A 12,409-nucleotide genomic window follows, 5' to 3' on the forward strand; every position below is an offset into this window, starting at 1 on the left:
TGATAATTAGTTTTTAAATTGATATGTGATTAATTAACAAGAATTTAACTACCAACTTTATAATATAAAACATTAGATAGTAATTTAAAAATTATTTATTAATAATATAAACTACTTTATATACTAAATTTTTTTTTAGTTTTTAAAATAATATCTAATTTAATCAATATACTAACTAATTATTTTTAATCTTTAAAATTATTTTTATTTAATAATTTTATTGTAATATTAATTAATACTTAAAACTAAAAGATAACAAAAATAACTTTCAAATATGCTCTTATTCATCCTGCATGGGCATTTCCTTTAATATAATGCAAGAGTTGATTCTACAAAGGAATATTAAATGCCCTACAATTCTTTCTAATGTCACCATCAGTTGAATCCAAAACACCAATGCTCCCCAGCTTTATCATGGCCTTTGCAAACTTCTCTTGGAAGAAACTATCATTTGCTGCAAAATTCTGCACCATGTTTCTTGACAGTGGGTCCAAAGCCAATTGCTGATCAATGTGAAGAACCCCTCTTCTTAGAATCATTTGGTGGTAAAATTGATTGTCAAATAAAAAGGATGTGTTTTGGTCCAAAAACGCAAGAGGGTCACTGTTAGGTCTCTTTTTGAACTCACAAATTTGCACCAGTGTTTGTTCCAATGCAGGGTCCATTGAGGGATCACCATTTCCTTCAAGCCTGTTTTGAAACATACTGCAATGGGCAAAACCAACGGTGTGTCCTCCCAAAAGGGTCACCATGTCCTCCAATGTCAACCCTTTTGCGGTGAAAAATGGAAGAGCATCTGACACAGAGAGTGACGGCGATGGAAGGTTGACCAGTGCAGGATCAGACAAGAGACCATCTTTCCTTCCTGTGGGGATGCTGTACCACTTCCCTCCTGCCAGTTCCACTGAATCTCTTGTGGCTAGTGCTAAGATGTCTGCACATGAAACTGTTGAAGGGCACTCTTGTTCCAACCACGTTTTTGCATCATCAATGATCTCAAATCCACGAGCAGTTAGGTTCGGCCCTGCCTTCTTCTCCGATGTTCTGGTTCTTGTCGGATCTATTAGTACAGAACCATCACAGCCCTAAAACCAAAATGTTTAGAATTATTTCAGTTATGATACATTGACAATTAACAGAGAATTATCCCATATTACAACAGCAGTTAAAAGTAGGAAAAAAAAATCTTTTACTAGATTATTGATTTATATTAAGAAATAGAGAAAAATAATCTACACTAAAAGTAAAAGAAAAAATAATTTTGTAATAAAATATTGACTGATTTTAAGGGATGGAGAACTTTTGAAATAATTGAGTTATTTTGCCTAAAAGTCTTAAACTAATGCTTATCATCTTGGTTTTCTAACTAATTTATAATCTATAACTAATTTTGAGTTATTCTGCTTTAGTTTATTTCGTTTATTTTATTCTTTGTTAGATTAAAAAAAGAAAACCTTTTCAACTGGGTTTCTAGAAATATCTGTTTTTTCCATCAAAATATCACATGTCTTTGTTATCCCTAACTCTAATGATATTTTTTATCAAGAAAAAGAACGAATAAATGGAACAGGATGGTCAAACCCTACTTGCAATCATGGTGACATCACTCACATCATCAAGAATTTATCACAACTTATATGCGAATTCAGAACTTTTTCTGACTGAAATTTTAAATTCCAATTTCACAGTCCAAGTGGGTGAAAGCATGGTTGTGACATAACATCAAACACAAAGAAATTATAACCTAATTCATGATTTCTTCAATAAAAGCATGTGCGATTGAGAAGTATATGCAATGAGAATAGTTTGGTCTTACTCTCACAAAGCAATCATGGAAGTGCAAACGAAGCAAGCCTCCAACAATGGATTCATCTTTGCTGAAATGGCTTTCCACAACTTCACGTACAATTCTCTCTGCTCTTGGACAAGTTGAGGTGTAGAAGCCAACGCGTAGCTCAGCGAATGTGAACGGAAGGACGAAGATGAAGACTAGGATTGTAGTGATCATCATTTTAGGCATTGCACTAACTTGAGTCTCTTGCAAATGCTGTTATATATACATCAATAACTTGGTGGGATAAATTTGAATGGAGCTTTGAAATTCTTCCTTGGTTTTCTGTTTTCTTTTTCTGGGAAAAATTGTTTGGAAAATTTATGGAGATGATGCATTCCACTACTCCATTTCTTGGCAGCATGCTCGAAAGGTAACGGTTGCGTAAACATTGTTCATTTTCCATGTAAGAACAATATTTAATACTATAATAATGACAACTTGCTACGTTTATTCCATTCAACAGACCGTAAAACACGTTATGTAGTACTTAAAGCAATTTTACATTGGTATTTGCATAGAAAAAAGATGGTGTTTTAAACCAAGTGTTGAAAATTATCACTGTATAATGTTAACCTATCTCTAAACACTGTTGTAAAATTAATTGGTTTAAAATTAGAGTTAATGGATTCTCAACTATTTAACCGATTATCAGTTAAAGATAAGGAAAATATTTAAGTTCATCTCAGCTTCTGCTTCCAGCTGTTGCTCTCAGTTTTGTTTCAAAAGATTTCTGGTACTAAGCAGGGTAGTTGTTTTCTGTTTTGAAAAAGCTTTTAGGTTTATCTGATAAAGAAAATTCACTCATAAGGAGTATAGTAATATTTACAAGCTTCTCTTTTTGGTGATTTTTCGTTAGGTATTAGATCTATTTTCTGTTTTACTTTTAGGCATCTAATCTATTTTTATACACGGGTTTGAGAATTCCTTGAATATTTCTTTTTTATTTATTGTCTATAAAAAAAATCATTTAAAGATGTCTTTAGTCCTTGTATTTTTATTTATAACTACATTCGAATTTCCTGTACATTTACATAAATAAATGTGGTTGTTAAACTTTAAAAAAAATATTGATTTGGTTAATTACCTTTTTTCTTTTTAATAATGAAGTTTCATATCAGGCATCCTATACATGAAAAAATATTATTAAAAAAAAAAAATAAGTATGAAAGACTGTGCCAAAACTCATACATAAGAAAGAATTATAAATTTTGATCAATCAAAAGATAGGTTTTTAGCAGCTTTCAAGAAAGAAGAGCCTATAGATGAAGATCCTAGAAAAACCAATGACTCTTATGTCTTATTAACAGATATCTTAAAACATTTTCTAGGATATTCAGATCTCCTAGTAGTTTTAACTTCATCATCTTCATTATCACTAAGAGGTTATCTTATATATCAACTTCATCATTCAAATACTTAGCCACAATTTCACATTCTTTCATGAACAAAGCAACACTTGAAGAGAGGATCGCATTAGACTCTAGAGCAACATCTGCATTAGGCACAATAGTCAAAAGAGAAGACTTCTAAGCAACAACATCAAACCCCAAAACAACATCTAGAGAAAAATCTGTCAGACCATGAATTTTTTTTTTTCAAATCCAACTCAACTTGGATAGCGCAATTGGACCTTGCCACTGTGTTTTCTAAAATCTGAAAAGGATTAAAAACAATTTTGTAACTGATTAAAGACAAATTTAGATGAATTTAGAAAGGACCATATCCTTTTGTGTTTTTAAAATTTGAAAACAGAACTTAAAAAAATTATCAGAATTAAGAGTTTAAACATGCTTGACCGAATATGTAAAACTAAAACATATGTCGTTTTTTTACTTTTATGTAAAGTTTGTTTGAAATCAGATTAAATTATTAGTTTATACTATAAATAAAACGGGTCAATGTGTTAGAGATTAAAAAAATATTTTAAAATGAAATAGAATTTAATGTATATAGAGATTTAATAAAAACAAAAGTTACTTTATCTTTGCTTTCTAACGTAAAAAGATTAAGTTTTAAGAGAGAAAGAAAGTAGGTTTGCATGAGGAATGATAAAAGAATAATAAATATTTTCATATAATTTAAAATGCATTGTGGTGAAAAACGTTCTTTTAGAAAAAAAAAAAAAAAGAAATTGGTGTTTATTTTCATAAAGTTTACTATTAAATTTTAAATTTGTAAATAGATGTTTAGAAAATGAATTTTTCATATGCTAGAAATTAAATTATATTTTCCAAACTAAGAATTTAAAATATAGGAAATTTGAATAGATTTATGAAAATAATATTTAAAAATAAACAAATAAAATCTAAATAATTCAGATTACTACCTTTCAAATCCCTAAAATGTTGTGATTTTTCATCCAAAACTCCACAAAATCAAATCTCTTTCTCTTTATTTTACTATTTTGAAAATCTTAAAACGCATGAATAATAACATATATTTTTTTTCTCATGGTTTTGTTTCAAATTGCTTTTAGTCAACTTACCATGCATCAAAACCTCGATATACATAAAATCAAAATTTAAGTATACATTTTTGTTAGTTCACATTCTTTGTATATTCCTTTTATTTTAGTTAGTAGCGGTTGCATTCTAAATAATATTAGTCTTAACTAGAAGTGACTACATTATAAAAGATACTCAGTTTTAGTCAGGAATGGATATGTTCCAAAAAATACTTAGTCTTAACTAGGAGTAGTTGTGGTTCAATTAATACTTAATCTTGTCCTCCCATTCCATACTGAAAGCTTTTTTCTTATCTTCGATATCACCAGCTCCCAAAAGGAACACCTAGATGGTTATCACGGATAGGTAGGCCTAAGTAGGTGAAGGGTAAAACCATTAGGTTAAAGTGGAGTATTTCATAGTACATTTTCATCGCATTCCTGTCTACTCCAATTGCACCTATTTTACTCTTGTGGAAGTTTACTCTAAGGCCGAGCTTAATTCAAAACATCTTAACATAGCCTTAATCGACATGATATTTTGCACATTTGATTCACATACGAAAAGGGTGTCATCAACAAATTGGAGTAAATTCACATCTACTTTTTTTATCCCCAACTTTTATTCCAGAAAACAGGTTTTTTCTTGTTGCTTGTTTTACTAGCCCAGCCAAACCTTGTGAAACAATAAAAAAAAAACAAAAAACGTGTCATTGGGGCCTCTTGTTTAAGGCCCTCTAGACGGTTTGAACTCTTTTGTCGGGTTGTCGTTTACCAAGACCGAGATAGTAGAAGATTCAAGGCATGCTCTATCCAATGTATCCATTTTCCACAAAACCCTAATCTTCCCATCATGTAGAATAAGAACTCCTAACTCACCAAGTCATACACCTTTTCAAATTCAAGCTTCACAATCACCCCACTTTTCCTCCTTTTTAAATCATCCATAACCTCGTTCACTACAAGGACACTGTCTAATAATCCTCTATTAGATAAAAAAAAAAAGCTGATTGTGACACATCTATCACCTTCTCAATAACTTTTTCAATCCTTCTAGATAACACTTTGGCCAGAATCTTGTATAAGCATCCTACAAGTGAGATAGGTATATACTCTTCAAGAGATTGAGGATTCTCAGATTTTGGGAAAGGTGTTATGAATGAAGCATTACAGCCCTGCGAAATCTTCCCCTCATTGTGAAATTGTTTTACTTCTCCACACACACCCTTTTCTAGTAGATCCCAATGCTTTTTAATAAAACTGAAAGATATTCCATTTGGGCAAGGGCTTTTGCTACTATCACAATTCCGAATAGCGTTCTCAATTTCTTTTCTTCAAAAGGTTCAGTCAGCAGTAGGTTATATGTATCTATTATGGCCTTAAATTCAACATTATCCAACCTGACGCCTATATCCTCGACAGTCAACATCTTATTTTTCTTGAACTCTTTAACCATCTCCTTCACCGTGTTTGGCTCTTCCACCCAGGTACCAGAGTTATGATAATGTACTCCTTTGATATCATTCCTAATCCTCCTCCATTTAATTGACGCATGAAAGTATTTAGAATTGGAACCCCCCTGTTTGAACCATAGTGCCCTTGACTAGTGTTGTATATTGATATCATGTAGATGGCTCAAATGTTCTCTTCGTTCCCTGATCTTATTTTCATTTAGGTCGTCTACATCATCCCTCATATCAAATTGTTGTATTTTATTCAAGATATCAAGTTTGATCTTGTTTGTATACCCAAAAATGTCTTTGTTCCATCCTTTCATATCACTCTTTAGCATTTCATATTCTCTTTTAACACTTTGATTTTGTTTCCCTAACCAAGTAACCTTCCCATTTGCTTTTAACAAAGCTGTCAAACTCCTTATCTTCCTTCCAAATATTAAGAAATCTGAATGGTTTTGGTCCCCAATCCGCCACATTTGATCTTAGCAGCAATGCACAGTGATCATATATCTGTCTACTTAGAACAAATTGCTTACTACCCGACCAATGTTGCAACCATTCAAAGGAGGTTAAAAAGTTGTCAAGCCTACTCTTAATCTTACCATTAGGTTTATACCAGGTATATTTTCTACTAATACAGGGTATATCAACCACTTTCACACTATCAATGAAATTATTAAAACCTTACATTTCTCTCTTATTACTAGTGACACAATTTATCCCCTTTTGTTCCCTTCGCTTCTTATAGAATTGAAATCCCCCAATATGTACCATGAATTACAAGCTTCCATTTGTCTGACATCTTTTAATTCTTCCCACTTTTTCATTATCACTTGCGGATTACATGAAGAATACACATTTACAATAACAACAGGAATATTATTCTCCTTGAATAGCCTCATAAACACTATGAACCATCTATTCATGATATGATTAGTACACTGAAAATATTTTTTGTGCCATATTGTTAGAATCCCACCTTTCCCAATAATTGGTTCGCTGTAAAAAAATCAATATCATTACCCCTAAACCCTTTCATATTTTAAAATCCTATCACTTGTTTCGAGTTCTTCTAGGCTTACCAATATTTTTCCTTCATCCCCATATGTGGCACCTATTTGTTTACCCAATTCCCATAAGTTCATCGTTTCTAGACTCTCATGTTTTAACCAAAATAAATGGTTACAATTGTTTATAGCCATGTCAGAAATAGAATGATTGATTTGAGATAGAGTTAACCTTAGTTGCTTACGTTCTTCCTGTTTACTGATTTTGCTTTATTCACCCTCCCAAAAGACTCTTCTTTCCGCTAGGGCACTTGAATTAATGGGCACCAATTCTTCACCTTCCTTCAGCTGGTTTCCTGTTCCTTCCAAAAACGGTTGAGAACCCAGCTTACTTTACTCATCAAATGGAAGATATGTGTCTTTTACTCTATAAGATCTCAACCCTGTAAGAGATTGTTGAATATCTCGCATTTGATTTTCCTTACTAAGAAGGTTTGTGGTTTGAAGAGTGCGTTTGGCATAAATTAATTCGATAGGTGCAGAATGACGTGGATGAGATGAGGTAATGAAATTGGTGGATGCGGGAATGCAACCTGCAGATCGGTTTTGGTCCTGCGAGAAGGTTTTTTGGTTCATTTGATTACCAGTTTAGAGGTGGCTCTACGTAGAACTGTGCTCCACGGTGGTAAGAGTAGGATGCATAGGCAATGGGTTGGCCTCCCTATGGGTGTTGTATAAAGAGAATCCTCCACCATCGTGATTGACTGTAGTGAAGTTGCCACCCCTGCGGTGTCTTCTCCTGCCGAAGATGAAGCATGATAGAGAGGAACTTCTTCACCTTGCTCTTCCATTATCGACGCGCACGGTAGCTGACTTCGTGTCTCCTCCGCGACCACCAGTGGTTGGAAATGATGTATGGTGGCTTCAACATACCCAACATTCCTTGCCTCTTCCGTTTCACCCAACGCATTCCACCTTTCCACGATAAGAGGGCATCCAAGAGGCCCATACCATTGCGGCTCCTCCACCATAAAATCAACTGGTTTTGTTTTTGATTTGGGTTTGTCCTCTAAACAATGTGTTCCACCTAAGATAGATTGGGCTTCAAAGTCATTTTTAATTTTACACCTCCCTTTCGTAGCCGCATGGGTTATTTGATTCATTTCACATTGGACCTTTTCTGAAGGCCCAACCCCCATTTCCTCGTCAACCCTACTTAAAGTTGTTGGCATTAATGACATTAGGTTTTCTTTTTTTGTGAAAGTGTTGATATTGGGCGCAAAGAAAGCTCCTAAGGCTTTGTTGGATTAGGGAGTGGAAATGAGGGAGTGGATTTGAGATGATTTGAAGAGAAAGTGTAAAAAAAGTTAGGGTGTTTGGATTAAGGTAAAGAGAGGAGAAAGTGTAGGGAAAGTTTATAAAAGTTTGTGAGTGATGTGATGGATGTGATTGAAATTGTATTTTTTTTAATTGATAAATATGTAACTTTACACATTTGCCCTTATATTTAAAAATTGATAAAAAATTATTTTGATTGATTATTTGTGAATTACATTTTTTTTAAATTAAAATTATTTTTTTGACAATTGAAACATTATTTTCGATACCGTGTTCGAGCTAACTTCGGAAAATTATAAATTATATAAATTTTTTGGATCATATTTATGATTGATAAACATTATTGAGAACAAAGTTGTAATTGTGAATTAATTATTTTTCAATTATAGTTGTATGTAATTAAAATATTATTTCCGGTATGGAACAAATTATTTCTGATAATTTGTTGGATGTATAATTCGATAAAGGATTATTTTTTTAAGAAATAAATATTAATGTGTATTAATGCAGTATTTTAGTTTATTAAAGCAAAATTCATTGATAAATTTTGTGCATAATAATAATGATTCAGAAAATCATATGAATGATACAATGAAATATGTTTCATTCAAAATAGTCATGGAAGTCCTTAATTTGTTTAGGGATTCGTGTCATAAATAAGATTACAGATTCGAAAAGAAAAACACATGCATAATAAAATACAACCAAATTTTTACGTAGTTTAGGGATTTGTAGTCATTATCTTGACTAGCTTTCTCATTCTTTGCTCAAGAGGCAGGCCAAAGAGTTGTTTTACCGCATTAGGATGACCACACAAGAAGTCGTAACAGTTATCCAACAAATCTTCATCTTGTATGTTCATCTCCATTAACATTTCCCAAATATCAGATTCAGAGTACTGGAAAGTCGATGTACGACGAAGTGTGCGCGTGTGTTCACGAAATATGGAGTTTCGTTCTTCTTCTGCAACAACATGGCGTTTGTTATATTGCAGATTTTCTTCCGTAGCATTAGCCACTCGTTGTGATGACAAAGCGACAACCTCAGATGAAATGGCTTGTCGCTCAGCAATATGACATAACCTATCTGACTGATCACTACCCCTCCCAAGGATATCAGTTAATCCTTCAAACCTTGTGTTAAGCCTTTCCAGTTGCAGATCAATGACGTTCACCATAGGGGCTTTTCTTTTTGAGCCTCTAGAAGAAGAAGTACCACCTGATGGCTGGGATGACTGAGGTGGCACCAATGGGGGTGTCAAATTAGGGCCAGGGCTGTATGAATCAACATTAGGATCAACTGAGCGAGGATTTTCACATTGAGTAGCATCCAATCCTGGCTCCTCTGGGATGTCCTCCATATTGTGATCATTAAGATCTACATTAAAATGATGAGACTGAGTTCGACTTGAGGACTGCAATGCTGTTCTTCCACCGTGGCCAGTAGCACGATCAAGCCCCCATAAGTCTTCCATCAACTTGTAGTGCCTGATGGGATTAACACGCCATTTTGCGGCCGAGGGCTTTGCCTGTTCATTAATGAAAAGAAATACACTCATAATCATAATTAGTGGCTAATGTATGCGATAAGTGAACATCAAGTTGAATACGTTACCTTTATCAACGAATCCCACACTTCATCCTCGGCCTCGAAAATTTTCGTGCTTAGATTCCAAGCAAAACCACTCAGTCCACTAAATAAATCATGGATCTCACGCCATTTGTCCTTAAGGCTTTTCTGCCTGTTCTTCACATTATTTTTTGTAATCCCTACCAATCCAGTCTGATGTAAGGATTTAACAATGTTTGTGTAACCCTGCGTCGTCCAACTACCATCAATGCGGTTACCCATAGATGCCTCATCGATCATGGCATTCAACAATCGGAAATCCATGTCGGTAGTCCATTTTTTGTGTTCACGGACAGCTGCAGATGACTCTGAAGCAATACCCTTCCCGTGATCCATGATAAAACCTAATAAAAAAGGTTAAACTTTTGCAATAACATAAATAGTTTCATACGTAAATATTAATAAAGGTGGAATGTCAACATTAAACCATGAAATTGTTCTTACAACAATATAAATATAAGTTCACGGATGTTACATAAAATTAATTATTACAATAACCTGTCCACATTTCATTCGCTATAGTATCCCTAATTTGTGACCCGAGCCTGTAGTCATCCTCACGAGTTTGCGAGTGTGACACATCTATATCTCCTTGCATCAACTCACGGTCAACTTCTTCCAACAAAGAGTCATCATTATCCACCCCGCGAAGAAAGTTATGAAGAATACAACATGCTAAAACAATATCGGTCATAGTGTCCACAGAGTAATGAGGCTCTGTTCCGCTAGCGATAATTGGAAATCGCTTTTTGAGGACACCAAATGTTCTTTCGATAACATTTCTTAGTGAGGAATGACGATGATTAAATAACTCATGGGCATTTTGTGGACCTCTTCGGGAATACTCTTTTAGATGGTATCGAACTCCGCGATATGGAGTTATAACTTGGGTTTTGAGCATAACCTGCATCTCCAAGGTAGTATTTGCCTACAACCATCCATTAATAATTGTTAATTATAAGTGATGTGACCAAATGAATATTTATTGCACTTGAAAACACACTCAACTAACCTTCCGGAATGACCAATGAATCCTCTCGTACAAACGCATCCTTCAATATCCTGGAATCAGAGGCTGTTCCTTCCCACCCGGCAAGAACATATGTGAATTTCATGTCAAAATCACAAGCAGCAAATACGTTTTGCGTTGGCCAGTCTTTTCTTCCACTAAAACGAGGAGCATCAACTCGAGGGACTTTAACACGGACGTGAGTGCCGTCGATGGCACCCAAACAATCCTAATACACAACAACTTCACATTTATAAATAACTTGCATTGCATACAACATGAATTAAATATTTAACTATTGTTTCTCATATTCATACCTTAAAGTATGGGAAAAATCGATTGTTGTTTAAGATATGAGGTTCAACCTCAGTCCCAGCTGGTTGAATTAAGAACTCTCCATGCAACATCAATATTGCCTTCAAAACATTATGAAAGTGACGAGACACTGTTTCCCCGGACCGATGAAAGAAGAACGAAACACTTCGATTCTTAACGTTATGACCAATGATGTGTAAAAATTTAGCCACTTGTTCTTCAACTGTAGATCGAAATGCATCTTTAACCATATCCGTTCCTCTTATTCGTTGACATAAATTAATAAATGCTTCCGGACTCGTGCGAATAATGTCACGACATCTTTCAGTATGGACCAAGTACGACATCAATTCTTGTCGACGACGCTCTTTTTGTGGAATAAACTCCAGTATAGGATTATTTGTCTCGGTTAACACACGCAATACGTTCAATCCATATCCAATCATGCAAAGAATTGTCATTGCTGCTACTTGTGTCCGCAAATTGATTTGCTCTTGTATTTGTGAAACTAGTGTGAAATCAACACCAACTACATCGGGATTCATGTCATTCATGCTAGACATCTCGACATTTTCGAAATACATAGACCAATGGTTATCGTTATCCATGGTCACAAATCCTTGACAATCATATAAGTTTAACTATTAGGTCTAAAGAACCACATTTTAGATAAATAATAATACTCAATTTTGTTTTACTTTTAAAAAAAATTAAAATATTATATATAAACTCTATAAAGTATTATAGTTATAGTTGTATTACAAATTCAAAATAATATTTATAATTTTTTTTTAATTGATTTTAGAAAAAAATAAATATTATATATAAACTTTGTAAAGTGGTATAGTTATAGTTGTATTATAAATTCAGAATAATATTTATAAAATTCTTTTACTTGATTTTAGAAAAAATAAAATCTTATATATAGACTATCTATAAAGTAATATTTTAAAATATTTAAATACTTTGTATACTTATCATTATTTTATAAATTCGTTATAAAATTCTTTTACTTGATTTTAGAAAAAATAAAATCTTATATGTAGACTATCTATAAAGTAATATTTTAAAATATTTAAATACTTTGTATATTTATAATTATTTTATAAATTCAGAATAATATTTATAAAATTCTTTTACTTGATTTTAGAAAAAATAAAATCTTATATGTAAACTATCTATAAAGTAATATTTTAAAATATTTAAATACTTTATATACTTATAATTATTTTATAAATTCAAAATAAAATTTATAAAGTCTTTTAGTTGATTTTGGAAAAAAATAAATATTATATGTAAACTATCTATAAAGTAGTATTTTAAAATATTTTGTATACTTATAATTATTTTAAAGCCTATTCAAAATAATATTTATAA

General features: G+C 32.9%; 1 protein-coding gene and 1 pseudogene across 1 annotated transcript; both read right to left on the bottom strand.

Moving 5' to 3' along the window:
* Nucleotides 1-262: 262 nt before the first annotated feature.
* Nucleotides 263-2,119, bottom strand: LOC137836408 (peroxidase 44-like). Its single transcript, XM_068645132.1, has 2 exons — nucleotides 1,817-2,119; nucleotides 263-1,085 (listed from the first exon to the last, which is right to left on the bottom strand). Exons 1-2 carry the CDS (start codon nucleotides 2,018-2,020, stop codon nucleotides 330-332), a joined length of 960 nt encoding a protein of 319 aa, XP_068501233.1. The 5' UTR covers nucleotides 2,021-2,119; the 3' UTR covers nucleotides 263-329.
* A 7,642-nt stretch (nucleotides 2,120-9,761) lies between these two features.
* On the bottom strand, nucleotides 9,762-11,640 carry LOC137838235 (uncharacterized; annotated as a pseudogene).
* Nucleotides 11,641-12,409: the final 769 nt, after the last annotated feature.

This window comes from Phaseolus vulgaris, chromosome 4 (genome assembly GCF_000499845.2).
Source record: "Phaseolus vulgaris cultivar G19833 chromosome 4, P. vulgaris v2.0, whole genome shotgun sequence".
Taxonomy (NCBI): Eukaryota; Viridiplantae; Streptophyta; class Magnoliopsida; order Fabales; family Fabaceae; genus Phaseolus; species Phaseolus vulgaris.